This window comes from Scophthalmus maximus, chromosome 18 (genome assembly GCF_022379125.1).
Source record: "Scophthalmus maximus strain ysfricsl-2021 chromosome 18, ASM2237912v1, whole genome shotgun sequence".
In the NCBI taxonomy this organism is placed as follows: Eukaryota; Metazoa; Chordata; class Actinopteri; order Pleuronectiformes; family Scophthalmidae; genus Scophthalmus; species Scophthalmus maximus.
The window spans coordinates 14,755,223-14,783,032 of record NC_061532.1 but is presented as its reverse complement, the minus strand read 5'-3'; the positions used below and the strand labels follow the sequence as shown (position 1 = coordinate 14,783,032).

Below are 27,810 nucleotides of genomic sequence, written 5' to 3'. Positions count from 1 at the left end.
ACACACACACACACACACACACACACACACACACACACGTCAAAGGGCAGTAAGACGACGGACGTGGGCTGAATTCATGTCACGGGATGAGTAAAAAAAAAAAGAAAAAGGAAAAGCCTTCACCATGATGATTTAGCCATTAAAGACATCACAAACACACACACACACACACAGGTCCTGACCAGAGGCCTCACAATATGTTCGTTGGGGAGACAAACCACAACCAAACTCCAGTCAGAAAAAAAAAGTAAATTTTGCATTTCTTGGTTCTGCCGTAGCATGATTCTGCGACCTATTTTGAATGTGTCTTTAAAACATTGGCGAGCAAATGTTGAGCAGGACAAATGATCTTTGATGATATTAAGCGCAGAAAAGTTTTATTACGTGATTGTTGCACCGCTATAAATGCTCATTCTTGGCAAATCGGAGAGAACTTGAACCAATAAGCAAGAAGACAAATGAAGGAATAGTTCGACTTGTTGGGACTACATTTATTCAACTTTAGATGACATAGTTTTAGTATGGAACACCCCAAAAAAACACAAATTATTGATTTAAAATATTTTTAGAGGTGCATTTTTGAGCTTTGGGGAGCCAGACAGGCCGTTTCCCCTCTACTTTCAATCTTTACGCTGAGCCAGACTAACTACAGATTTATTCTCTGTAGTTCTCATTTCACTCTCAGAGAGAGCATTTTAGCACGTTCCCAAAATGTTGACTCTCGTCTTTAAATATGCCCGATTATTAATTGGGCGTGGCTGTACCCAAAGAGAGAACAAACATACTGACGCTAGCCTCAAGAAAGTCACTGAACAGGAACACAAAGACACAAACAGTCACACGGACACGTGGGAACGCACACTCTGCCTTTTCCTCTTCAGTCATTCAGAGAGTTAAGTAATCAGACACCAGCAGTTTTCGCAGCATCATGTCCGCTTCCTCCGAACGAACCGTTTCTCGGTTCGCCGTCGTCCTCACCTTCCTTCGCCCTCTCTACGGAGAAGATTGAAAAGTGCCAGTTTGTAAAATCCCTACACGCCTCCCGTCGCCTCCTCCCGCTCGGTTAAGACTGTGCCCTCAGGTCCTTCTGGTTCACGATTGATAAGTGTGTGATTTGAGTTTTAACGCAGCACCCTGCGGCAGGGGAAGCAGGGATGATGGAAGGAGGGAAGGGAGGGGAGGATGGCGGGGGGGAGTCACACCGAGGCCTGCGGCCTCGCTTCAGATGAACGACGGCCTCTAAAGGTGAGAGAAAGGTCTGAGCTGCTCCAGCTGCACCTCCAGAGATATCCTCTCCTCCAGCAGGTCCTGAAACGTGACGAGTTATGAGTTATGGCTGTTTGTGCCAGAGGAGGAAAGAGTTGGACAGTAAACATCTGAGTGTGCGCCCACCGTACCTTCAACTGTTGCTGCAGTTCACTGTTGAGTCGCGCCAACACTGTGTTTGTCTCCTTATTTCTTCTGATTGAAGCTTGAATAGCCTTTTTGTCCTTTCCTACTGACCTGAGATCACAAAGGATACACACACACTTTTTGTTTTAACGCGATACAAATGAAAATAACTACTTCCAATGTCTTGATCAGACAAGCACTGACGCCCGGACATTTTCCAGAAATTTTCCAGAGGGGTTGTTTGTGAGAGAGGGAATGTCTGCAATCTCCTGCTGCATTCTTCATATGCGAAAGGACATTTGGAAAAATAGGCAGACCCACTTTTGCGGACATTTCCCAGAGCTCATGTCTGAAAACAGCTTTAATACAGTGTCCTACCTGGGGATGGAGGGCTGAGTGGACAGCACAGCAGCTATGACGTTTGATTTCTGCGGACCGTGCTGCTCGTCCTCCGGTCTGAGCTCGTCTTCAGATTTCAACCTCCGACGCACAGGTTTAGGGGGAGGAGCTATTGGACCGGACGCACCTTTGGCCTGATAGGAAAAGAAAACGCAAACTGACATAAATTCTCCTCTGTGTATTTTTAACTGTTTTCAAAGAAGATTTCAGTTGTTGTAAATGTATTAACAAGGAGGTTGAAAGTCTGGATATCTGTTTGAATACTACAGACATGACCTGTATTTTCATTTCTATTTTTTTTTTTTTAGTTCCACTTAGTTGAGTGTAATAATTTTCATCAGAGATTAGATCGTCTGTAGTGTAATACAGGGGTATGCAGCAGATGTTAACGTACAGAGTTGACAGAAGCTGATGCTCTCTCATCTACTTGGCCATCACTCTTCACTGTTCTCAAAGGACCAGCTCCCTCTGGGGCCTTTTCCACCTGTGGACACAAAAGATAATTTGTCAAGATATTTACCATGAGTGAACAGTAACCTAGGGAATAGAGACACACGAGTCATGGTAACAACTTACCGGTCCTGCCTCACTGTGTTTGTCGACCTCCGGCAGACTGGAAGGCTGTTCAGAAGCAGCGAAGGCCTGAAACTGACTGAAGTCGGCGAAATTGGGCTGCTGGGGGATCTGCTGGGGCGAGGTGGTGGCGGCGGCAGTGGTGGTGGCGGCGGCGGTGGTGGCGAGCCCCGCCGCAGCTCCTGGTGCAGCCTCCGCCTCCACACGAAGCCCAGTGTGAGGTGCTGATGTCTGTGGAGAGCAGTGCATAGCCTTTTTTAATCCCTGAATATACTGCTGTGAAAACTAGTTGCACTACACGTAAACTATGTCTGTCTGACCTGTGTGGGTAGCGGCCGAGGAGGCACAGCAGGCAAGTAAGCTATCGCAGACGCTTGTGCTTGTCCCGCGGCCGATGTGGCAGCGAAGGTGCGGTTCATGTCCAGAGACGAGGAGCGAGAGTGAGTGGGGTGAGGGCGAGGCGGAGGAGGAGGAGGGGCCACCACCTTCAGAGGTTCTGGAGACGTACCCGACTGAGACCTGGACACAAAACATTAAATTTTTTCTAGAATCATGGATACAAATCTAAACGTATTACTTAACCTATTTAAATAAATAAATAAATAGATAGATGAATGGATGAAAAAAATGATGCGGTGATAGCTACTGACCTTTGTCTCGTGATTGGCTCCGGGTCTGATGTGAAGGAGTCTGAACTGCTATAACCTTCACCTTCATGGACACAAAAAAACCCCACCGTCAACCAACTCACCACATAAACTTCACAGAAATATAATATTAACATAGCATAAAATGAAAACAGTAAGATGGACCTCATTAACAATTTTTTTTTTATAGAATTTATAATCCACGAACTTATGCGAAAAGTTTCAGTGGCCCCCGAAAAAATCTTCTGACATAACTCAAATCATAAACCAAATCTGTCACACTCACAATATGCCATTCATAACAATAAAGGAGCTAGTTCATACACATCCGCTGTTTATTTGCTTTCAAAAGATTTTTCTTGCAGTTTTTAGAAACAGTGTGCACCTTCTTGTACGTCAACGCTTAGTTCACTCACCTACAGTGTTGGCGGCTACAAACTTCATGGAGGCAGGTAGTTTGGCTTCTTCATCGAGTTCTGGAGGTTTGGTGAGCAGAGGACTGGTCGGGTGGTTGTTGTCTACAGGTGAGAGAAAGAACAGAGAGGGGAAAGGTATTGAGTCGACTGAAGTCAGCTGTACAGGATGTGTTCATAACAGGTGGCCGTCTTAATCTGTTTGACCCCCAGTGTTTTTAGTAGCATAAGCCTGATCACCAAAGGTTTCTCTCTCACCACTGCCAGTCCTCTTCAGCTCCATCTCCTGCATGTGGATCTTACTAGGTGTCATCCGGATGGGAACTGGGTGAACGATGGCCGTGTCCTGGAGGACAGACAGACAAAGATAGACAGACAAGAGAGAGTCAGGAGGTGCGCCTGGCAGATTTATGAAGGGAGACGGACATGTTTCATAGAAAGAGATACGATCAAAATCGCTTTGTCCGTTGATTCCATGTCCATCATTAACTGAACTGCTATTTGACAAATAGCAGCCCTGGTCCGTCAGTTGGTTGGTTGCCGCTCCTGTGTCGATGCTGGTTGGTTATGTGAAATATAAGATTACATTTTTACTACATTCAGTTTTTAGGCTTTTGTTACTACTGTAGATATTTTGCAGATAAATACTTGACCCACAAAATATATGATCATCCTATAAACATTATGTTGTTGTCTTGTTATACCCTAAACTACCCGACAACATAAGTAGTTGGAATTATCTAATTACAACATTTAAATGCTGCTTGGCAATACTAATGCAATAATATTTTGGTATTTAATGCTTCTTTTGCACTTCTGGTTGGATGTCAACTGCATTTCATTGGTTCTGTACTTGAGCTCTTCCAAATGACAATAAAGTTTAATCTAATCTAATCTAATAGGAACGTGTGAGTCACAAAAACTTATTTCTAATTAATTGCCATTTTCAATGCAACTTTTGTTGTAATGGAATATTTCATGTTCAGTGAAGCTACTTTTACTAATGGATCTGAATACTTCTTGTACGTTACATCTACTTGGTAAATCGATGAGCTGCATTTTTTGGGAAATATTTCGGGTATACGTTTTTACTGTGGGGAAGGTAAAGTTATAAATCAAAAGATGTAAGGGGTAAAGTTTTATGTCACTGTTTTGTTTTTTGCTCAGGGGTTTTTATTCCTGGGATTTAAGCCCAGGATTACAGCGCACTTAGAAGCAATCTTTAAAAAATGCAGTGAGGCAAATTTTGGAGGCCAATACTTCACTTTTCATCAGACTAATTACGTAGAGCCATTCCAGAGCCGATTATTGCTGTAGGGAGAATAAATTCTGCCTGAGAGACAAAAAAAATAACTTCTACTACTCAGACAGTTTGACTGTAAATCACAATTTTGCATGCTTACAACAATAACCATACATGGAAATATTATCTGGCACAATATACAAATGCACTAGTGGATGTCACTGTAGGAAAAAAAAAATAGGTGAAGAAGCTAAGCCAGCCAAATCACAACACTGCTGATGCAGCAGACTGTACTTGGAAAGAACATCATGCACAAAGACAGTGACATGAAAAGAAAGAAAGAGAGAGAAAGAGGAAGGTGGAGAGAGAGATAGAGAGTGCGAGAGATATCCAGAGAGGGTTAATGTCCTTCCATTAATGGTGGAACCATGCATTACTAAGTGATCGACTTACAGGGTCAGCTGGTGCAATGTTAGAGTCAAATTGGGTCAGAGTTTGTGAGCTGGAGGAGCGCTCGCTAAACGTCTCCCATTGCTGCAGGAGACAGACAGACAAGACAGTGAGAAAAAAACAACAACAACAATGTCAGTCAGCCAAAGTGCAGTGACATCACACATTTACATCATCAGTCTGAGCCGCCATAGCTGTCCGTGATGTCACGTCACCCGTCGTCGGCTGACGTGACATCAGCAGCAGGGGCGGGGGAAACAGAGCAGACGTGGCCGAACTTTCACACAGAACCACCGCAGTCCAAGAAGAGAGGGGAAGAGGTGGCGAATTATCAGTCGTTATGTTTGATGATGATAATGAAAAGGATGGAGCGCCGGTTGATTTGATGGATTAAGAAAAGGCACCGTCACGACCATTTAACCCTGGGCAAATTATGACGGGTGATTAAAATGCAAACGAGGCAAAAGCAAAACAGACGCAGAGCTCACATTGAGTGTGTGTCTGTGTGTGAAAAGTACAATAGGTAATCAAGTGTGTGTGCATGTTGGAACCTCATTGTTCGGGTTCATCTCTTGCCAGGCCTGGTTGAGCGAAGGCATGGAGGGAGACTTGTTGGGGGTGACCTCCACCGGAGAGCCCGAGTATCCGACGTCAGCAGTTTGCTCTGGGACTTCTGTGTGAGAGACAGTACATACGGGTCAGACAAGTACACATCGGGGTCTGAAGTGGATGGTAAAATGGAGTCTCAGACTCTTGGACCCTGAAGTATATGGGGTTTCCTACAGTCCATAAACACACCAGGAAAATGTTTACTGCTTTATAAATCAAGTGAGAGGTAGAGTCATTTTCTCAACTGACTTGATTTCTGGTTTTATCCAAGAAAGTAATTGTTCAATTTCCTTTTCAGAAACATAACATTTTGTAAGAAGCAACCAAAGCTATAATGAATTTAAAAAAACAACAACTTTGTTTCAATAGCAAAACACTTTGTTATGCATGCGATCGTTGCTGTTTGCAGAGTACGTAGCTCCATCATGAAAACTACAGCCCCGTTAAATGAATGAACTACAACCGACGAGAGGCAGGTTTTGCCCGCCGCAGTGCTGCCGTGACCTGACAGATTTTATATGAGACCTAAGGTTGAGATAAATTTAAGGGGAGGGAACAACAGAGAGAGAGCAGAGCGAGTCCGTTCACCTGCTGAGTCATCCAGGTCGATCAGCTTTGGCATCAGGCTCTCGGGCAGCTTCTCTGGGAGGTCATAGCCGTTCTTCCTGGCCACGACCAGGTGAAAGGCGGCGCAGAACTCATCCAGCGTGAGCGCTCCGTCTTTGTCGAAGTCTGACAGCTCCCTTCAAAACACGCAATGCAAATTAGTGAGTCTGCAGTTTCTGACAAAACGCACCACAAAGATGAAGCTGCAGCTACAGAGCTTTTTCGGAATGGATCAGTCGCCTTTATCTTCACCACATCGTTCAAAAAGTCAACTCCAGCTTTTGCTCGTTCGCTGTGTAAGATGCATAAAATCATGGAAGATTTACTCCCCATTTATACACGTTCGGTGTGCAAAGCTCATGATTCCAGAATAATGAGTCCTGCTCAAAACAAGCTGTGAAAAAAATGGAATTAATTCTCGCTCCTACGCAAACAAGCCTGTGAGAGCAGTAGCATGAGTTGACAACTGTGTTTTGATATGCACTGATTAACTGTGTAATTATCCTGGAACATTTTATTCCCCTTTAAAACAATGACGAGGTCTAACTTGGTTTCATATCACACATATAAGCGAGCTGTGCAACTTCAAGACAGGCTGCACACAGAAGTAAATTAGTAGCACTACATTCTGACAGAGGAAGTAAAGAAATCTGTCCAAGTTGAAATAAATTGCACTAAATCTCCTAGACAGCCGTAGCAGAGACAGTGACAACTCACCAAATATGCGACAGCTCTAAAATCGGTAGTTTTGATTTGGTGAAGAACTCTTTTGCTGCGGAACCTAAGGACACACAGAATCAGAGAGGTGAGGATTCAAACAGTCATTGTTTAACACAGAGCTTGGTTTTTTGTTGTTGTGGTTTTTTGTTGTGCATTTTTCCTACCAGGTATGAAGCCGGTGAGGTCTGGCTGAATGGTTTTGAACTGGTTAATATAATACTGTCGCTGCTCGTCCGTGATCTTCCACGGGTCGTCGTAGCCGCTGGACTGTCGCTGGATCTCATTGGTCATTGCCGCCGAGGCCACTGTTCGTATCGTCGTGCTTTCCTGGCAGAAACCACATGGATAGATAGATCGATAGGCCGATGAACTTCATTGATCCCAAACTGGGAAATTCCGGCGTTACAGCAGCAGGTATCAGTCACACAAAACACACGTTTACAAAAACAATTGAGAAAGTAGCACCCAGTTAAGATGCATTAGTTAGGATAAAACTCTCATCTAAGTGTGGTTTCTTTATTGATGGTATCTATTGTATGCATCTTTCTGATATCAGTCAGGACTGCAAAAAATTTAACTAAACTTTTTTTTAACTAAAATTCTGAGAAATTGGACTAGGAGAAAAGACAAAAGTTCTACTGACAGAAGATAACATTGTCTGAGAAGGGAGATGGCAGAGAACGCCCTATCCTTATTTTTAAAAGTGAAAAAAATTCCTGGCTCCGCCAGTTTATCCGGATCCACTCCAAAGTTAAATGGGTTCCCTCTTTGGGTTATGCCCCACCCATCCACAAAATTCCATGGAAATGTATTGAGCTGTTTTTGAGTTATGCTGCTGACAGCCACACTGAAATACATAACCAAATTGGCAGATATATAAAATTAGCTGCTGGGTACAGGAGCTTTCACAGTTCCTTGATCTGCCTGAGCAATGTCCTTCAAGCTGCCTGAGTTTCAGTACAGCACTGAGTGCACCACTGTGGTTAGAGTGATATCTTATGCTTTAAGTTTGCGGTGTCTGATGGCGACTTTCCATTTGCTGAAAGAGATTGATGATGCTGTTTTTGTACTTATTGTATTATCTCAAGAAGGTCACTGGTGTGTCATGTAAGCCTCACTAATATGTTAGCGTTTGCTGCATTTTGTAGATGTGGATTGGTGAAAGACAAATATGCAGATTTTTTTTAGCATCATAGCAAATGTTATGGCCGTAACAATGATTTGTGGCCTAATTTGTTAATCACTATAAGGGTTAAAAGAAAAGAGAAGGTTTGCTTTCACACAGAACAAGTGAAGCCAAACTGCAGCAACAACAAGCGACTCGCACAAACTACAGTTTTCAGTTTTGTGCCCTTACCTGGACTGACGAGGGATGCATTCCGGGGAGCGTGCTGGATGGCGGGGTGTCCGCTGTAAAACTGACCCAACTTTCCTGACCTGGTGGGGGAGGCGAGTGGGACGCCCACATGCCCTCAGCAGACACTGGAGCTGTGGGAAGGAAAGAGAGGAAAACCTACAGTCACATTCTGTGCACACACAAAGAAACATTCAGAAAGGATCATGGCTCCAACTAACAATCACTTTCTCCATTAAACTTTTGTCGATAAAAAAGGTCAGAAATTCGCAAAAGACCAATTTGTGTAATGATATTCAGTTTACTGTCATATATGACAAAGACATTTAAAAATCTAACATTTTAGAAACTGCAATAAGCAAATGTTTGGAATCTTTGCTTGGAAAATAACTTGCAGCTCTAGAAAATGGTGTTTCCATAACATTCTTTTTTTTGGGGTAATATCCTCTCGAAATTTCCACGAGTCTAACGTCGACTCTGTTCCCCTAATGACTAACTGCAGTAACTGCCTGTCTCAGCAAGTATTATTAAGAGTATGTGCCAGCTGCAAACAGCAGGAAATGACAAACACAACCACCGTGCTTCACATGCTGACTCGTTATCACTATAATCCGAATGAGTGGCACTTTTCTGCCAGGTCTCTCACATTTTTTCATTATGGAAATATGGTAGTTGCTAAGTTTAACCTAAGGCAACTAATGTTGTTTTTTTTCCATTAGCCATTAATCTGATGACTAGTTTCTCAATGAATCGAAATAGCGATTTTCAAGCTAAGAGAAAACAGAGAATTTTAGTATTTTTTCTGACAAAAATTAGTAATTGACATTTAATTTGTTATCAATCGACTAATCGTTGTAGCTCTACTTTAATTCAAAAAAGATAACACGCCACAATCTGGCCCTACAGTGAAAATATCAGGCCCGCTGACATAAGATTGATGTTCCACAAACAGATGACAGATAAATTTAAATAAATAACAGAACTCATGTAAATCACACTACAGAAGAGCTTTGAACATCTAATACTCACCTCCTTTGAGTCTTAATCTACATATGAATCATTCTTTTGCTGTAACTTATCAGCTTTTTGAAAGTTTTTTTCAGGTCAGGCAGCCCCAATGAACCATGAAAACAGATTTTGACCACAGTCGAACCTCATTGCTGATCTCAACTCACAATAGCGCTTGTGACATCCCCGTTATTGATAACAGAATATTCCGAAGCAGAAGGTCAGCGGATGTTACCTGTTTGTGGTTCCCTGAACTGCGTCCACACGGCTCCCGCTGCAGCCACCACCGGCGGTCTGTCTACGTTTCCCCCACTGTGCTGCCGCTTGTGTTTCCTCCAGGAGGGAGGGGAGGTGGGGGGAGACTGGTCAGGGGAGACTACTGGGGACGTCGGTTCGGGCTGTTAACGCGTAGAAAATACAATCAAATCCACCGTATTTTGACACAAATGAAGAGACAGAATCTCTGCGTGCAAAAGTGTGGCCACTACTGTCTTATTATGGCTTCACATGAGATCCCGTCTCAAATAGTACAAGGTTATTATCTTGAACATGCCACAGTCAACGGAAATAGATGCAACTTGAAAAGCTAGATGCAAATAGATTATGAGGAGCTGAGGAGGACAAGATGAGACAGTAAAGAAAAGAGAAGCCAGCAGCCGAGAACTTCAGATATTCTAATGAGCTAGAAGCTATCAAACATACACAGGAATAAAGACAGGAAATGCAGCAGTATTCCAGTAGCATATCTCTAATAATTACTTGCTTCAGTTGTAGCAGGAAATAAAATGTGTGTGCAATTTTCACCAAAAGATAAAGAATGGTAAAGTCCATAATAACGCAGTTTTTGCAGAGCAGTTTTTGTCGGAAAATAAAAGCAGAAAAAGGAAGAAGGCTTTCACCTACAGTATACCCTCTTTTAATATCGAAGTAGATTGTGGATTTCTGCGTTAAAAGCAAAAGATAAGTTGTCTAAACAGTCGTGCTTACATAAGGATAGTTGAACAACGCACCTGTGGTTCTACGCTGGCTGCCAGGGGCTGGACGACCTCATGGACGGGAAGCGAGGTAGAGGGCGGAGGAGCTTTCTTGTTCTGGAGCCCCCTGCCGGGTGGTCTAGGCATGACTGCCGCGGCGGACGCCGGGTACAAACCCTGGCTGTCCGTGTCCTGGTACAGCGCCACGTGCCTCGCCTCTGCCTCGTTCTTCCCCACCACGAACCTGGGCAGCGGCAGGTCTTTGACTGGCGGGACAGGAATCGGTTCAGAGGATTAGAGGAAAGATTTGTGTCATATTGATTTGAGGAAAGAAGCCAGAAAAAAAGAAATCACTCTCCACTGTGAGGAAATTGCAGATATCATCAGACTGTGAAGTCAAGTGGATTTTAAGGGGGTCTTTTCTTCTGTTTGGATTCATTTTGACCCTTTGCGTCATCTACTTCTACTTCAGTTATCGACTACGTACATTTCTCAGAATGCCTGGAGAAGGAGCATTAACTTGTTGCACTCAGCTTTCACATTTACACCAAATCCACGAACACCACTGTGTCTACTTCTCTGGTAGCGCCGTCAACTTTAAGAGATAAAGGTTTTCAAAGTTGAAACATCCCCAAATCTGCAATCTGTTTCCTGTGAATCGTGTCCATTTTGCTATAGGGAAGTGGCTGGTCTCTGTGTTTTTGTCGAATTATGATAACACGATAATAACAAGTTACTCTGGGTGACATCGTCCCATGTATCTTTTGAGAGAAGTCACACCAAAGGCAAACAGAACAGCACAATTCTGCCGTTAAACCCTCGAGGGTTGACACAACAAACTAGTTGAAACAGCTTTTTTTTATTGTCCAGGACCTGATGAAACAAACACTGGGTAAATGCAACCCACAGTGCAGAACAGGCAATGTTGGTATTAAAAGAATTAAATAACAAATTTCTGATTAGATGTTTTTGTCCAAAAGAGCCCAATATCTTTTCCCATACACTCACGTTCAGCTATTTGGGTTTGCTCAAGGACACGCGGACAGGAGGAGCTGGGGATCAAATGACCAAACTCCGTTTTAAACAAGTAATTACTGTGTTTTACCGTTGTTATCTGACTAAACAACTGCCTTTAACTTCCTGTCCCAAGACTTCTTCAAAATTCAATAAGTCATGAATTCTAAAACAAAAGTTTTCACCTGTGTGAAGCCACAAAAAAGAGAGGAGTGCCTCGATGTATCTAAAGATCTTAATTAAAAAGGAAAAGTCCGGTGGCACTTGCCAGAGAACCTGCTGCGCTGTTATTCTGTGGTATTTTTTGGGGAAGAATTTGCTCCTGCTGCTGTGAAAAGGGGCTTCTTATGTGAGTGAAGAGGCCGAGAGGGTGGCAATGATTAAACTCCAATGCGGACTCACCCGAGTTGAGGCTTTCCACCCTCAGGGGCAGCCCCGACTGGGCAATGGCTATGAGCTTGAGAGCGATGTAGAACTGGCTCCTGCCGAAGTGACCCAGTCGAGTGGCGCCGCAAAGCTCTGTGATCTGAAGACAGACACACACACACACACACACACACACACACACACACACACACACACACACACACACACACACACACACACACACACACACACACACACACACACACACACACACACACACACACACACACACACACACACACACACACACACACACACACAAAGACGGGAAGGAACCGTTAACATTGTGTTTGCCTGAAACTCTGATATGAACCATTTCTGATTAAGAGAAGAACTGGTCTTGCCCTTTTATATATTTAATATTTCTAAAATTTAAGAGAGAGACACAAGAAAATGGTAGTCACCAGCAACACTGTAAACACTGGATGAATGCTGTACTGAAGTATAAAATGTGATTACACACAAATCCCTTTTGTGACACTGTTTGCCTGTTTTGTGTCACAAAAACAACACAAGCCAGAGTCTCGTTAATTCGCAGGTCTCGACTAATAAGCCTCATTATGACATGTTTTGTTGTACTTCACTTAATCCTGAACAGGCTTCATGCAAACTGGTAGATGGAACAGCACAACAGAAAATATTTACATGTTTGAAATGTGTACAGAAACACATCGGTGGGAGATTTTCTTGTGAGACTGCATCGTGTATAATGTGGTTACTGTTATTGATATGAGGAGGACACAATAAAATGCCCTGGGAGTTAAACACTTCATTACTTAAGCAGGGCTCCTTGAGCACGAGGCCTTCAGCAAGTGTGAGCCACAACACAAGACGACTCACCACGGCTGGCTGATCCCCTTTTCTTGCTGACAAAGAACTTATTCTGAGTAGTGTGTGTGTGTGTGTGTGTGTGTGTGTGTGTGTATACAAAGCAACAGTCACTTTACTCAGCCTGTTACAACACGACATTGTTGCCGTACGCGTCTCCCACAGGCCACGGCAGCCTTAGGTTTTTTTTTTGTTTTGTTTAAAGTATAGGACGACGACAACACTGCCTAATTCTTCCTCCGCACAGCTCGACCTTGTTGACCTTGAAAAAAAATGATGCTGACTCACAAACTGCACACAGTGGCCTGGCTGAGAGACCAGGAGTCACCAGGACGGGCTGCTGCTTCTGCTGCTGTCCCATCTGTCTAACTCATAAATCACAGTTGTCAAGGCACGAGCATGCGGAGGTCTGGATGGGATTATGAGTGGTGTGACCGCAACAGGACAACTGTGGTCTGACAAGAGACGAGAGTACGTGTGTGTGTGTGTGTGTGTGTGTCTGCGGGTCAGTGTCTTCTGAGGCAGTCTAGGCTTGGTGACACCTTTTTGAAAAATCACGTGCACCCTGTGACTCTTGGGCCTGCATTTCGAAAATGTCACCGCAACCTGGTAACGGAACAAAATTGCAGATGCTAATGATGAAGTGACAAAACAGGAAAGAGTGGGCAGCAACCTGAAGCAAAAAAAACATTAAAAAAAAGAAGCTGCTGAGGACATGGTTTGCTTAACCATGTTGCTGTAAAAAATAAATTTTAAAAAAAACAGGGCACTTGATGAAACCACATAGCATCCTCTGCAATATATGTTACATGTTCATATTTTAGCCACAATTTTTTCTTTTTTACTCTGTGACTTAGCTGGCCACTCTCTTTGGCTAAGGGGCTAGCGTTAGCCGGAAGAAGGTGTGTCTCCTTCGCTGCGCAGCATTGCTAACCAGCCGATGCTAACCGTGGCTGTGCTACAGGCTGACAGGTCGTCTTCTGACAGCCCGGCAGAGTTAGTTACACACCCGGTAAAGAGCTGTACCGACCCGCCGGCCACACAAGTCCAATGATAACACACACACACACACACACACACACGCGCTGGCGGTCGCTAATGCTAGCTTACCTGCAGGACAACTTCGCTGGGCAGCTGGGCCGCCCGGAAGAGGTCAAGAACTCTCCCGTTGGACGCCACTTTCTTGGTGTTGTCCGTGTCGCAGTACGCGAACAGATCCGAGTAGTACTTCTGCTCGACGTCGCTCAGCGTTAGACTTTCCATGGTGGTGCCACTCGGACCCCCGCGGGGGAGGAAAAGCAAGACTTAGTCGGCTGTCGATTAGCCCCGCTTCAGCCAATGGCTGGGGCAGGATGCCGGGAAATGGGCGAGACTTCGGGATCCCAACTTAGCTAGCGTCTGGTGCACCGAGCTAACGCGGAGGCTAGCAGGGGGGGCGATAATGTCCACAACGCGCCCGAGTCGACTTGTTGTCGTCCGGCGCCGCTCATCTATAAAAGTCCCCGACACTGGAGAGAGCAGACCCCCCCCCCCCCCCCCCCCGCCCGCACTCCACGACTCAAATGCGGAAGGCTTTCATACAGTTGATCACTTTGTTAACTTGTAGGGCCGAGCCGAGTCGAGTCGAGCCGAGCCGAGCCGAGCCGAGCCAGAGCAGCCAACAGCTGGCTAGCAAGAGCCGCGAGCTAACAGCTACCTCTGATTCAAAGTCAGTGGAGCTGACTGAGGCTATCTAGCGACTCGCCCAGCCCGGACACCGAACCGTGTGGATCCCACGCTACAGCACTTCGTCGGCCCGTGAAGCGCAGCGGGGCGGCGTCGCTGCGTCTAGTTAGAAAACAAATTTCCCGTGCGGGGCCGTTAGACGTAAAGTTTCAGGGTCTCCGGGTTCCTTCCTCCACTAATCAGAGCCGCCATTCCTACTACCAGCGTCAATTCGCTCAGAGCTAGCTCAAGACTTCCGGCACGAGTCTTCAAAGTAAAACACCCGCGCACAGGCATTTCAACTACTAAAGCACATAGAACATGAGCAACAATTCATATTTTACTATGGTTAAATAAATAATAATTTGTGTCAAATACACCCTGTGTATTCTATGTGTTCATTAAATTAGTCGCCGCCATAGAGGTGCGTCAATGTAGCTACCACTTATTATTTGAATCATCAATTGTTTTCTTTAATATATTTGATTGATTTCCCAAGACTGAAGCCAAAGTGAACACATTCTACTGCAGTTTGTTGTTATATCTACCAAAGCGTCAGAAACCCAAAGATATTTACTATCAAAGAAAAGATTTTGGGAAAATAACAAATATATACAGTTTACAGGCTGTTGTTTTTCCTGTAGGAAAAAAAACTTCATCAGCTATCCAGCTTTTTGCGAAACACAACAAAATATGAACCTTTTGACAAATTTTCCGTATTTAGCAAACAAACAGAACTTAGACCAAAGAGATATTCTTCCGGCAATGTGGTGCGTTCGCAGGCTCCCAAGAAACACAGCGGTACGCTTTTATTGTGAAGTACGACTCTCAAAACGTCCGGTGTGATCTCGCGTGATTTATGGCCAACTTGATGTCCTTCGACGTCACGGGGTTTCGGTCCGAGTCAGCGCGAGCCAGGGCTGGCTCAAATAGTGGCTTTTCTGGTGGCAGCCACAACAGCCACTGTCCCGCGGCTGTAGTTGCCGTTGTTTGTGGCCTCAGCCACTGACGAGCCACAGAGTTTGTAGCCGTTTCAGTAAATGAAATGCCGGCCCGCTGCCGGCTTGATGCCAGTTCATGAAATGCCAGCTCACTGCTGACTTACGGCAGTTTATGAAATGGCATGTTGCTGACTTGCTATACTGGGCCACTGCAAGTTTATGAAATGGCTCGCTGCCGACTTGCTGCCAGTTTATGAAATGGCTTTTTGTACTGAATAACAATGACGTTTGTAATACATTTAATGACAAATCAAAAACGCCACTTCAAAATCATCAAGATCTACGCTGAGAAAATGTCAAAATAAGAAATAAACATTTCCTGTGTCCACTAGGTGGCGCTGACGTCTTCAGGCCTGTCTTGTCTCGTCTCGTCCACCATATCACCTTTTTTTTTAATAAATCGAAATCCCCTCAATACATAACTCAGCCATTAAACCAAAGCAATCCCAATGACCTTTAACCCCTGTTAACAGGGGGATTTCTCCATCATGACAGACATTGAACCAACAACAATGATCCAAATAAAAGGCTGGGGAAAAAAAGGTTAAAAAAATAAATTGAATTTAAGTTAACAATATTACAATAATGAACTACCAAAAATAAGACATTTAAAAAAATATGAATATAAATATTCGCAAACATGTAAACACTATATATTTACACATTAATAACCAAAATGGTTCAATATACCTTCAAATATCTATCATAAATGAATATATGTTCACTTGTCAGCACATGCAATCAGGCAAAAGAAACCTTTTATTCACCTTAATTAAACATCTGTTCAATATATAAGTGAAGTTTAATGCTCTTTATGCTCTGGTGGCCAAAATAGCTGAAATTCATTCCCATTCAAAAAGTACCAGCAAGGACTTCAAAGCCAAAAAAACCCAAAACCCTGAACTTTGACTTTGTAAACAACAAGATACTGGCACTGGTCCATATATACATATATATATATATATATATATATATATAATTTAGAAACCTTTATTGCTCATTTAACCCATCAATACATTCCCTAAACAACGTAAAAGTTGTGGTTTTGTCAGTTTGTGTTTCCTAACTTTAAAGATATAAACTTCCCTCCTCTTCCACAAGCTGGTGAGAGTTGATGAGAATATTTTGCAGTTGGATCAGTTGAATATAGGGTTTATTTGTCGGGTAGGGCTTGACCCCCAGCCTTTGCAGTTCCCCTCAAAAGTTACTCCGATATTTACATGCACCTAAGTCACATTGCCTAATATGAGAATCAATGCCCTGGTAAATTATCAACCTCAATCTCTCTTGCATATGTGTGACAACCGGCGTACATGTTACAACAGTATCTTACCGGATTCCAAAGAATAACACCGCAGTTCCTACTGAAAATGATAATACCTTTACAAAATGAATTAATAGTGCCATGAATCATTGACTCACCGGTCCTTTCACTGTCTCCTTTCATCCATGGCGCGTCTCCGAAGTGGTGGAAAGTCTGATCGTCCCATACAAATGATGTTATCTCCTGCGGGTGTGACGGCAACGATTGATTCTGCGTGGGATTCTTGTAAAAGCAAAGAGGCTGACGAAATGGTGGAAGGATTTTAATTTGGCACAACGAAAAAGATTTAATTATCATTGATAGACTTGAGTTTAACAAGCCTCTTAAAAGCGAGATATACGAATCCAACACTGCACAGTAATTCGGGCCTATATGTATATGGTGTATTATTTATAAAATACCCTAGTTATTTAGAGCAGGAAAACATGGCCCATGTCACTGTAGTTATGGGGATTTATTAATACATGCCTGTGGGAAAAACCAGCATGATCTATACTGTACATAATGCAAAAAGCATCAGAGTTTTTCAGGCCATAGGCTCGATGGGGAAGTAGGTATAGTTTCACAACACACTCTTCAAGCTGTTCACCAGATGAGCCAAGATGGCAGCCTGTTGCAGCAGCTCCCAGTGTTCTGCCAATTTCAAGTCTTTATTTGCCCTTCTCCCAGCTTGGGATCGATTAAGTACGTACCTACAGTACCCACCTTCCTTAAGATCCTGCCTACCTGCCTACACCTGCCTGAAGTTAGGTGCCACTGTTAAACAACCTTTACACCACTGTTCACCCGACCAAGTGAAAGCAGTCTTGTGATCACCAGTGAGAGAGATATTCTGGACAACACCCCCCCATGAACGTGATGTGAAGGATTGTTCAACCCGTCTCGCTGTGGCGCAAGTGTGCTTGTAAAAGAGACACGGCTGAGTGGAATTTCCAGCTGCTCCACAGTCATTGTGTTGCAGCGGCTCATCAGGAGGAAGCCACTTACAGATAGACAAAAGATATACCTTTAAAAAAATGTTTTTAAAAGCAGCTGACAGGAAACAAACAAAAGAACTGGGTTGTTTTCCTGAAAGAGCTTTGTCATGAATTCCATTTATGATCGGATGTGCGAGCGCTTTGAGTTCTGGCCAATAACACAAATCACAATAAAGTTGTCAATGCATACGACAAAAGCAACATACACTTAAACACACATGAATGAAATCCTGGGATACTTATAAAGCTACCAGAGCAAATAATACCCCCATATTAAAAAGACATAGACAATACGCAGTGAGCTTTGTTTTCTTCCATTTTATTACAAAATAAAGGAACTGCTCGTGTTAACTAGACAGTCTAATGTAATTACACACCAAAGAACAGATTGTTGCAGATAAAGGCTGCAGTGAGATAAATAGAGAAAAACTGTTCCACAACATGAAGCAGCAAACTTTAAGGAAGATCAAAAAAGGTGAAGAGGCTTCATTTTGTGTTTTAAATTACAATTCTATATTGGTTATTGGTTTTCTAACAAAACAAATAAAAGCAGGGTTGTTATTAGTTAGTCCTCTTTGGATTACAAGTCTCTCTCTCTCTGTGGCTACGATGAAAGACCAGAGTTTAAAACACCAGAGAATCAAAAGTCCATTCCAACACAAAGGCGTAGCGTTGATAAAGTTTGAGAAACTGCGAAACAAAGCAATTTTGCATGTTCCATTAAAACTAGGTCAATATGATGAAGAGGTAGAATTTTTCTTTTTCTTTTTCTTTTTTTAATGGATGCTGAACATGCTCATAGAAAGTTTGGCACTCACAGTCAGGTGGCTTTCGTAGCCGAGTACAGCCCCCGAGTACAGAGGAGTATGTTAAGAAGCAAAATCAACTGAGCCGATGAATCAGAAAGATTGATTGTTTAAAAAAATCAGCGCTCAATTACCCAGAATCCCTCTGTCAGAGGGAAGTAAGATTTATAAGGTATGCATATTTGTCTACACAATATATAAATATAGATCAAATCAGAGTGTACTACAAATACAGCCGCTACTTATTATCAACTTCAGCGCAAATGCGGCTTCTTCTTTTTTTCTTCCTTAATCAATTCCAGCCACAGTGAAGCTCCAGACAATTTCAACATTTTTGTTGTTTTCAGACTTTGATTCAGCTCAGAACTTCACACCAACCACTGACCTCCCCGAGATCTGGATGTCGTCGAAAGGAAATAGAGCCAGAATCTGAAAGACAAGGACACACAAGGTCAAAATGTAAAGATGCATCCTTGAATGGTCCATAGCTAAATATCTATTCATACAACGCCTTATCCTCTGTGGCCTCTCAGCATATTTATTTCTACTGAAACGTGTTTGAAATGAGTTACAAATCCATATTTTCATTTTTTACAGGTTGTCAATGTAGTTTTTGTCAACAGTGTTGCTCAAACAGGAGGAAATTGTGAATTTGTGAAGGACTATTTTCAGGCGTGGATTAATACACACACACAAGCAGAAGAGCGAATGTGGGACTGACTCAAAAATAAATTACAGGGGCCAGGAAATGTTGTGGCTGACGGGATGAGTTTTTAATGAGATCAAGACTGATCAGGTCAGACTTCATAGTTGGTTTGCTGATTATAAAAAAGAAAAGAAATATTGTCTTTAAAATATGTGCGCTGGTCCACCAAAGGCACCTCGCCGCCGGTCGGAATGACGACTTACATCATCATTGCCGTCGGCCAGGTCCAGCGCCGTCTCGTCCTCCATGTTTCGCAGCATTGTGTCGGCGCCGGCCTGGCAGAGAAGGTTGGCGATGGCGGCGTCCTGCCTCCCCACCGCGAGGTGCAGCGGCGTGCAGCCGTTCAACATAGCGGCGTCCACGTTGGCCCCCCTGCTGAGCAGCAGCTTCACGGACGCGACGTCGTGCAGCTCGACGGCGAGGTGGAGAGCCGTCTTCCCGCTGGTTCCTTCCTGCGACGGTTGCAGATGGGGAAAAAGACAATTTAATAATTCGGTCAGTTTGACTCCCAAACATTCTGAAAGTTTGGGAGACGGGGACGCAGCAGGCTAAGAAATATATAATAACAACAACAATTCTGTACACCGGGCGTGAGGCAGAGTGGTTATGTGAGGCTGGTGAGTTCAACTGAGAGGAATGTCTGGGGTAGTTCTGGGACTGACTGTCACATTCCCTTCCTCTGACCGGCCGAGCCTCATCATATCTCAAATCTAATTATGTCTCCACGAATCCTGCAGGAAGCACCGAGCTCAGCTAATATCACTATCAGCGTTGCACAGGTGCAGCAGATTTATTGACATGAACACAACACGAGGCCGGGGAGCAGTAAACAGTTTGAAGGGATAAGTGTCATTTTCAGTACTGGCACATGAATGGAGGAGATGCAGGGGAACCCTACGCAGAGACGAATTAAACTTTTATTCTATACACAAGCAAAATTGTGATGTTTTCTCTTTTTCTTTTTGGTTACGCAGCTTGAATCTTTTGAGTGACAGCCGGTTGAAGAAAGAAGTTCACTGGTGAAAATCAAGGACAATTTGAAAAACATCTCCCTTCCAGTCTGCGAGTTGAAAGATTCAGTGTGTCCTTTAAACAGAGCCGAGTTATTAAAAATTTAACACGCGACAGTGGTTAGCACTTTCGCCTCACAGCGAGAAGGTTCTGGGTTCGCCTCCCGGTTCAAACCAACCAGGGCCTGCAACCTGTGTGGAGTTTGCATGTTCTCCCCGTGTATGCGTGGGTTCTCTCTGGGTTCTCCGGCTTCCTCCCACAGTCCACAGACATGCAGAATGGGGTCAGGTTCATTGGAGACTCTAAATTGACCGTAGGTGTGAATGTGAGAGTGAATGGTTGTTTGTCTCTGTATGTGGCCCTGCGATAGGCTGGCGACCTGTCCGGGGTGAACCCCGCCTCTCGCCCAATGTTAGCCCCCCCGCGACCCTTAAATGGATAAAGCGGTAGACGATGGATGGATGGATGGATACATGTGACAGGTAAGTAAAATAAGGAGTCACTTGAAAGACCAACCTGGATGTTCAGGTCAGCTCCCTTTTTCACCAGGAGCTTCATTGTCGGATGTTGCCTGTTCAGTGCCGCCAAGTGAAGACAGGTGAGACCTGCAAGTACACGTCTTGTTTGAAATGTGGAACGTCGAGGCTCATTTGAGGTCAAAATTAAAACTAGAGAGACATTGTGAAAATCATGTTTTTTTCTGAATGACAAACTGAGACCAGGAGCACATGCCTCAACATGGAACCGCTTTCGCAAGTTCACCACATCTGGGCTAATCCTACCATGTTTCTATCAATTTCAGCCAAACTCACTGACAAAAAAAGACACAGATGCTTGAGAGACATAAAAATAATGACCCTAAAGCAGCATTATAGATTGTTGGCTGGCGCAGCAGTTCAGTCTCTTTCCTCACCTCTCCAGTTCTGGGTCTCGAGGACTGGCGCCAGTTTGCTCGGGGAGACATCGCTGGTCATCTCGCTGGCGCACTCCGTTTGTCCGTGCTGGCAGGCCACATGGAGCGCCGTGTTCCCGTCCTGGTCCTGCAGCTCCAGGCTCACGCCTTTGCCAACCAGGCTCTTCACCACATGCGTCAGGTTCAGATAGGTGGCCAGGTGCAACGGGCTCTGAGGGTCAGAGGAGAACAGAGGGTGTGTAATGCAATCAACACTTCCGGTTGAATTAACTACCGTTTATTTGTCAATGCAGGCCAAGGCAAGCGCTGAATAAATACAGTCCATTTGCCATTTGTCAAAATAAGAAACATTCGCTTGATCTAGCTTCTTAAATATGAGGTGTTTGTGATTTCTATCACAGTAGATTAGATAACGCACAACATTTTTGTTAAAAAACGACTGATCACAAATCGTTTCACAGTTTCATTATGCAATAATGCATCTCGTTGTTAGTTGCAGCCCTAAAAGTGTTTTGTGCTTGAACTTTGTTACTTCTATTTCCTGGATTTTTCAGAAGGTCTTAAGAGTAACTCTCTGAAAAATTAAAAGTAAAAAAAGGAAAGTAGTCTGAAAATCTGTGCAAACTACAAAAAAAACAAACACCACCGTCAATATCTGTAACAAAAATCTCCCCCTTTAATCCGATCTACACCAAAACTTAGTGGATTATTCCCCGCAGCCCGAACCCTTCCACCAAGTCTGGTGCGAACCAGTTCAGTACTTTTTGTGAAATCTTGCTGAGAATTAAACCAAAAAAAACCCAACCAAAGAAAAAAAGAAACAACAAAACTTTTCCAACTGAGAGAGTGAGAGCTGCACTTTCTGTCCAAAACAAGTCTATGGGGCAAGAAGCTGCATCACCGGAGGTCTGGGGGCGGTTTTCTTTCTAACAACCGGGGTGGTAAACAGGAATTCTTTGAAATATTGTCTTAGTAAAGACAACCGGGAGGAGATTGGGCAACTAAAAATGCACCGGGGGCTGAGTCGCTGCGCAAAGTGCTGAGTCTGCAGATATTTCCTCATGAGGGTTCTGTCAGTTTACAACGTCTTCCCTTGTGTTTCTACACCAGCGGGACTCTGGTTCTGACATCTCCAATAGCTGGGACCGTTCCCCCACCCACATCCACACAAGGATTACACCCCACAGCTCCCTGTGGTTCTATTTCTACAGGAGGTAGAGGAGGGGAGTTTCCACTCCAAGTCCCACATGAGCTAACACTGGAACCACCCACAGAGGACGGGGCTGCGAGTAAAGAGGAACAACAGTTTTCTCTGGAAGCGCAGTGACAGAAATGTTGGCACCGTTTTTTCACCATCAAGGTGCCGATAATGAGGAAGTCATTTCGGATTTTTTAAAAAAACATTCCAACAGAGGCTGCCGCATGCTTTGCGTAGTGGGAAGGTTCGTGCGTCACTTACCTGGTATAAATTGTTTTGGATGTCCAGGACTTCTTTTGGGAAAATCTCTATCAAGTGCTGAGTGATGAAATCGTCTTCATGGATGATTGCTAAGTGCAGGAATCTACAGGAGGGGGTGGGGGGAAGGACAAATATATTAACAGTTGCAGGCTCAAAAGCAGTAGAAGTGCATGTGGACAAGACAAGAAAATGTTGCCTCACAATTTTCCTCAGTATTCATCTCAAGAGTCGAAACGCATCAGTGGGCTAAATGGAAAGATGTAGCGGAACGTTGATCGGTGCAAAACAAAACAAACGTAGAAAGGATTCAAAAGGAAGCCGTTGCACCAAGCGAGCGTGTCAGGACACTTATCAGCAGGCATGTATCTTGGTAGGCTTTTAGCAAGAACACTTAAAATGAAAACCTCAAATCCCCGAGTGGGAAGTTGTAGCAAACCAACGCGTGTGCAGTAAAGCAGGAAATGGAACCGAGCATCGGTGCTTTTTATAGACCGACCTTCAAAAAACACGAAAAGGGGGGCCTCTTATGTGAAAGAAAAGGATTTAATATTTGGAAGATTGCTTCTCCAACGTCTGGCTATAGATCACAGATTGAATCACAAACAACGTGTGAAATGTGTCACTGTGCTCCCTCGAAGATCAGAAGTGAGCTCTCCTCCTTTCAGAATAAATGTCACCTGACCCCCTCAAAAAAAAAACAAAAAAAAAACACATTTAAATTGAAAGCCGCAGTCACCGTCTCAGACAGACAGCGTGGGATCAAAATGAGACCTCTCATTCAGCTCTTCTGCTTCGGACCAGTCACTACCAATTTTCTGATTTCCTGTTAAATGCCGCACACATGAATATCATTTGCACAAGAAAAAAACCTTGTCTGTCTCCCCCGAGCCACATACCCCCAGGCAAAATGACATTTAATTAAATTATCTACGGGGGTTGTTAAATATTAAATATGGATATGTTTTTAAAAGAAATCTGATTTAAGAGGAACGTCCTTCGATTAAGGACTTAATCATTACCGGGGAAAAAAGGAAAAAGGTGATTGATTAAATGTCTGTATGAGGTTATAATGGTTTACACATAACAGGCCACTTGTTTTTAACTTTTGTGTTATATATATATATATATATATATATATGTATATATATATATATATGTGAGGGATATCTCTGCGATTTTTCACATGAAGAAAATAAAAATCAAACAGGAAGTTATTATCAATTACTGGCATAATGGATCTACATAAGACTATATATGTGCATTGGTGGCAAACCTAAGTTTGTAAGCCTAACAAAATCCGCAGCTGTTACTCATTCAAAATGTGCTTGAAAATATTAAAATTGTGAGTTTATGATGGCAGAAGGGAACTCACAATTATGAGTTGTAGAAATCATGTTTCTACAGTTTTCTTGCAGCTTTTTTTCCCCCAAGTAAGCCACAACTACCACATATCACCAGTTGTGTGTAACTGGTTAGGAAACGTGTCTTTTGAAAAAAAAAATGAAAAAAAAGGAGAAGGTGGAACTAGTCCTGTTCAGCATGTGAGCAGTGTGTTTATTAGAAATAGCATGTGATGAAATTGTGAATTAGTCACAGAAGTCGCTTTTCAAGAAAGAGGACATTCTGCTTTTTTGTTGAGTAAAACCCTAGTAAACTGAATGTCTAGACAAAACGGGGGAATTTTATATTTGTTGCCATGAACTCTAACTCTTTTGGACAGTTTTATAAACCACTAAATTGATTAATCAAGGACGTGACACACACAGGTTAACCGGACAATGAACATGCAACTAACAAATGCAGCCGTGAAATGAAAACAGGAACAAAAAAAACATGCAGGTATACCTTCATGCACACCTGAAACCTGCATAAAACTGGAAAAGGCTGAGCTAATGGAAACAAAAACAGTGTTTGCAGTTAAATATCTGATGTTGAAGGAGAGGAATCCATTAAAAAAAGTATGCTCATATTTGGTATAAATATGTGGATAATGCATCACGTGACACGCAGATTAAAGCAAGTTATAATAAACATATATGATCATTTTCTTCTTGTCTTGACAGACTGATTTTAAAGTCTGCAGACTGGTGACTCTGCACCATACGAGCAAGTCACGTCTGACAAACCTCTCGGTATGAGAGGGACTTCCTGGTTTGAGTAAGACTTGAATGAATAAGAAAAGAAAAAGAAAAAAAGTCCCACAGGGGGAAAATTAATGTTTGCATGACGACTCTTTCTCTCTCTCTCTGCGTCCGAGCCCAGTTTCAGGTGTTGGTTTTTGTTTTTTTTTTAATTCCTGCTGCAGGTATCTATCTTTAGTCAACGGTGTGAGAATGAAAGCGCGCATCCCCGACCAAGCAGCCGGGGCGGAAATGAAAAGGAGGGCAGACGCGCACCAACAGCACTTCTGCTGCGATTGTGATGTGACTGCATCAGTCGCGAAGAACGAGCCTTCAAACCCACCGATGACATGGCAACACGAGATGAGCGTGTCACAGGAGAAGATCAACATGGGGGGGGGGTGAAGAAGCTGTGAGTGTGTGTGTGTGTGTGTGTGTGTGTGTGTGTTGAGGTCGACGTGTGCAAAAACGCTGCAGTTTCCTTGACTCAAAGTGAGAAATGTACAGAAGCAAAATGAAAAAAAAAACTTCGAGACATTTCTCGACCGATGGTTTGGCGAGAACAGAAAATAAAAGCGAAAGCTTGTGAAGTGTGGAATCCAATCCAAACGAGGACACATGTACACGCCACGCTATCCTGATCAACGAGTTTGTTGGATCGTGTGCCAGCGACACTCTTGCTGCCTCACAGCATGTGCTTTGTCTGTGTGCTGCATGGGGAAGTCCAGGCCCCGTCTCTTTCACTTCTGTTTTTTACGGCTGAGAGACGCCCCGCAGGAGAAACATCCACATTCACGACAGGGGGGCAAAGTTCACAGGAAACAGAAAAAATGAAGAAAAAAACAGAAGGTTTGCAGCATCACACCGCGATAAAATCCCCCTTAAGAATGATGGGAAAATCTGTGCCTCGAATTCAAATTGTGATTTACAGACTCCACGAGCCGCTTGGTTATGGGTGTTTCATGTTCACCATCTTATGTGGAATGAAATATCATTGCTTCAGACGCCAGAGGGGCCGGTGGAAACAGGACCATTTTCCAATTAAAAAATGCCAAATATTATCCAGTTCTGCATCTAATATGTAGGAAATTTGTCGCTTTTGACCAATTTTACATTTGTAAAATGTTGGGAAACGTGTGTGAAAGCTATTTTTTCCCCTCATTTTATGTATTTTTCGACTCACATTTGGGGAAGATTCGTTCAAGGAGAGGATCAGCAGATTAAGCGGGGATTATACTAATAATAATCATATGAGCTGCTGGTGTTGCAGCAAACATCAGCTGGGTGCCAACACACAGCATTTATTACAGTCGATACAATTATGATCAGAGAGGAGGAGGAGGGGGACGATTTGAAAAAACAAGGGCTATGGGCGAATTCAAAAAAAAATAATGTATGGTCATTTGAGGACTACATTTCTTTTATCACCTGTCCAATTCCACTTTAACGTGTTTTTATTTACGCCTTTTAATTATTGTATTTGAATGTGATTTCATGTGTTTCCTCCCAATGCTTTGAATGTTTTATGTTAAGCACTTTGAATTGCCCTGTTGTTGAAATGTGCTATACAAATAAACTTGCCTTGCATTCAGACACAAAAGACTGCAAAAATATTATCATTATTATTTATTTTTATTCTTTTTTGGGGGGGGGGGGGGGAAACTTTAAAAGTTAGTTTGAACTTCACCCACCAGGGTGCAACACTGTCATCAAGGAGCCCTGTCAATCTTAGGGCCGGTTTGCATTCTTCTTTTAATGATAATAATAATAATAATAATAATAATAATAATAATAATAAAAGAGAGCGAAGAGAACCTACGTGTCTCCCTCCTCAGTGATCGTCGTGAGCAAGTTCTCCTCCAGATCCGAGAGTTCGGCGGCGCTGCGCGTCCGCTCCTCCGCGCCGCCGGAGAGCGCGCAGCTCTCCACCAGCTCCGACAGACTCTCCCCGGTGATGGACGAGGAGCCGTAGGCGGAGTCCAGCCGCTCCTCCGCGGCGGCGGCGGAGAACTTCTCCCGCGGCGGCCCGCCGGTGTCCGCGCCGGGCTCCCGGGGCTCGCGGGGCTCCTCCGACTTCAGCATGGAGCGGTACGAGTCGATGCCCGAGTCCGCGCGGTTCTCCGCAGCGTACTCCAGCAGCGAGTCGTCCTTCCTGCTGCTCGCCATGGCGCCGGTGGTGGAGATGATGGCAGGGGCCTCGCTGGGTTCCCCCCCCTCCCCACGCACACTCCCTCCTTCCCCGGAGGACTCGCGGGCTAGCAGCGGTTGTCGCCGCCGCTCGGTGCCCAGACTCCGGGTTCCGGCCGGTGGCACCTGAGGAAACCGCCTTCGTGAAAGCAGAGAGAGGAGCCGCCGCGTTTCATTCCACTAACCGATGGCACATCGCTCGGAGCTCCCGCGGCGTCGATGATCGATTATCGGCTGTTTGTTTCAAAGTCGCTACGGCAGGGTACGGTCATACCACGGAGTTGGTCGCGGAACGGCGGCGAGCCGTCGTCTGGATATCCGGTAGCAGCATGAGCTGCGGGCGCGAAGGGGAAGAGCTGACATGTGAAAGGCGAAGCTGTTTTTGTCACGCGGGGGAATCCCCGGTGCGCGTGAACGAACGCACGCACACAGACGCGAGCGAGCGCGCGCGCGCACACACGAAAAACTTCGAGCGGAAGTGAAATACCTTTCAAAATAAAAGGGTTTGAAAAACCCTACAAGTTTTTTTTTAATGTTTTAACACATTTCCTCAAAATAACTTATAGTTGACATTGCAGTCAATCACTGTGCAATATGTTTTTTTGTGCCTCTCATTGATTCCCATTTACTTCTGTACAGCATACAAATCTATTACCAGGGTTCCAACATTGGAAGACACCGACTGAGGCCTTGACCTCTGTAGTTGTTTTTCCTCAAGGTTTCCTGGTTCAGGGTTTGTCTTAAGTTTTTGTTCCACAATTCAACAGTAACACGTTGAGGATATTTTATATACTGATTCCAGTCAGTCCAGTCATCATGCTTAATCATTAAATGGTTAACCTGTGCAGTTATGCGAAGTAAATATAATATCTTGGGGGGAGGGGGGTTCTTCCCCATTGCTATCATTCAGGGACTTTATCAGATCAGAACTTGAAACTTATTGAAG

The 27,810-nt window shown here is 43.9% G+C and overlaps 2 protein-coding genes across 5 annotated transcripts; both read right to left on the bottom strand.

Moving 5' to 3' along the window:
• Positions 1–470: 470 nt before the first annotated feature.
• Positions 471–14,594, bottom strand: reps1 (RALBP1 associated Eps domain containing 1). Of its 4 annotated transcripts, none has more exons than XM_035617197.2 (19): positions 13,767–14,594; positions 11,805–11,928; positions 10,425–10,654; positions 9,650–9,812; positions 8,410–8,540; positions 7,217–7,379; positions 7,050–7,113; positions 6,315–6,469; positions 5,669–5,790; positions 5,121–5,201; positions 3,665–3,770; positions 3,428–3,529; positions 3,015–3,075; positions 2,685–2,883; positions 2,368–2,595; positions 2,186–2,275; positions 1,771–1,925; positions 1,398–1,503; positions 471–1,308 (listed from the first exon to the last, which is right to left on the bottom strand). In XM_035617197.2, the coding sequence occupies exons 1-19, from the start codon at positions 13,917–13,919 to the stop codon at positions 1,240–1,242; spliced, it is 2,502 nt and encodes an 833-aa protein (XP_035473090.2). In that variant the 5' UTR covers positions 13,920–14,594; the 3' UTR covers positions 471–1,239. The 4 variants fall into 4 exon arrangements, with proteins under 4 accessions (XP_035473090.2, XP_035473091.2, XP_035473092.2 ...); XM_035617198.2 differs by having other exon boundaries at positions 3,683–3,770; XM_035617199.2 differs by lacking the exon at positions 5,121–5,201.
• A 3,371-nt stretch (positions 14,595–17,965) lies between these two features.
• Positions 17,966–27,265, bottom strand: nfkbie (nuclear factor of kappa light polypeptide gene enhancer in B-cells inhibitor, epsilon). The gene is made up of 6 exons (XM_035617888.2): positions 26,497–27,265; positions 22,558–22,660; positions 21,099–21,309; positions 20,702–20,790; positions 19,378–19,626; positions 17,966–18,897 (listed from the first exon to the last, which is right to left on the bottom strand). The coding sequence occupies exons 1-6, from the start codon at positions 26,841–26,843 to the stop codon at positions 18,829–18,831; spliced, it is 1,068 nt and encodes a 355-aa protein (XP_035473781.2). The 5' UTR covers positions 26,844–27,265; the 3' UTR covers positions 17,966–18,828.
• Between the last annotated feature and the right edge of the window lie 545 nt (positions 27,266–27,810).

Excerpts from the sequence above, each read along its gene's own strand:
- reps1 (XM_035617197.2), bottom strand. The coding sequence starts at position 13,919 with ATGGAAAGTCTAACGCTGAGCGACGTCGAGCAGAAGTACTACTCGGAT. Across the intron at positions 7,114-7,216 it reads CCTCACCGGCTTCATACCTG|GTTCCGCAGCAAAAGAGTTC; the intron begins GTAGGAAAAATG and ends GTGTGTCCTTAG. Across the intron at positions 2,276-2,367 it reads AACACAGTGAGGCAGGACCG|GTGGAAAAGGCCCCAGAGGG; the intron begins GTAAGTTGTTAC and ends TTGTGTCCACAG.
- nfkbie (XM_035617888.2), bottom strand. The coding sequence starts at position 26,843 with ATGGCGAGCAGCAGGAAGGACGACTCGCTGCTGGAGTACGCTGCGGAG. Across the intron at positions 21,310-22,557 it reads TCCAAAACAATTTATACCAG|AGCCCGTTGCACCTGGCCAC; the intron begins GTAAGTGACGCA and ends TCTGACCCTCAG. Across the intron at positions 19,627-20,701 it reads GAGCTGACCTGAACATCCAG|GAAGGAACCAGCGGGAAGAC; the intron begins GTTGGTCTTTCA and ends CAACCGTCGCAG.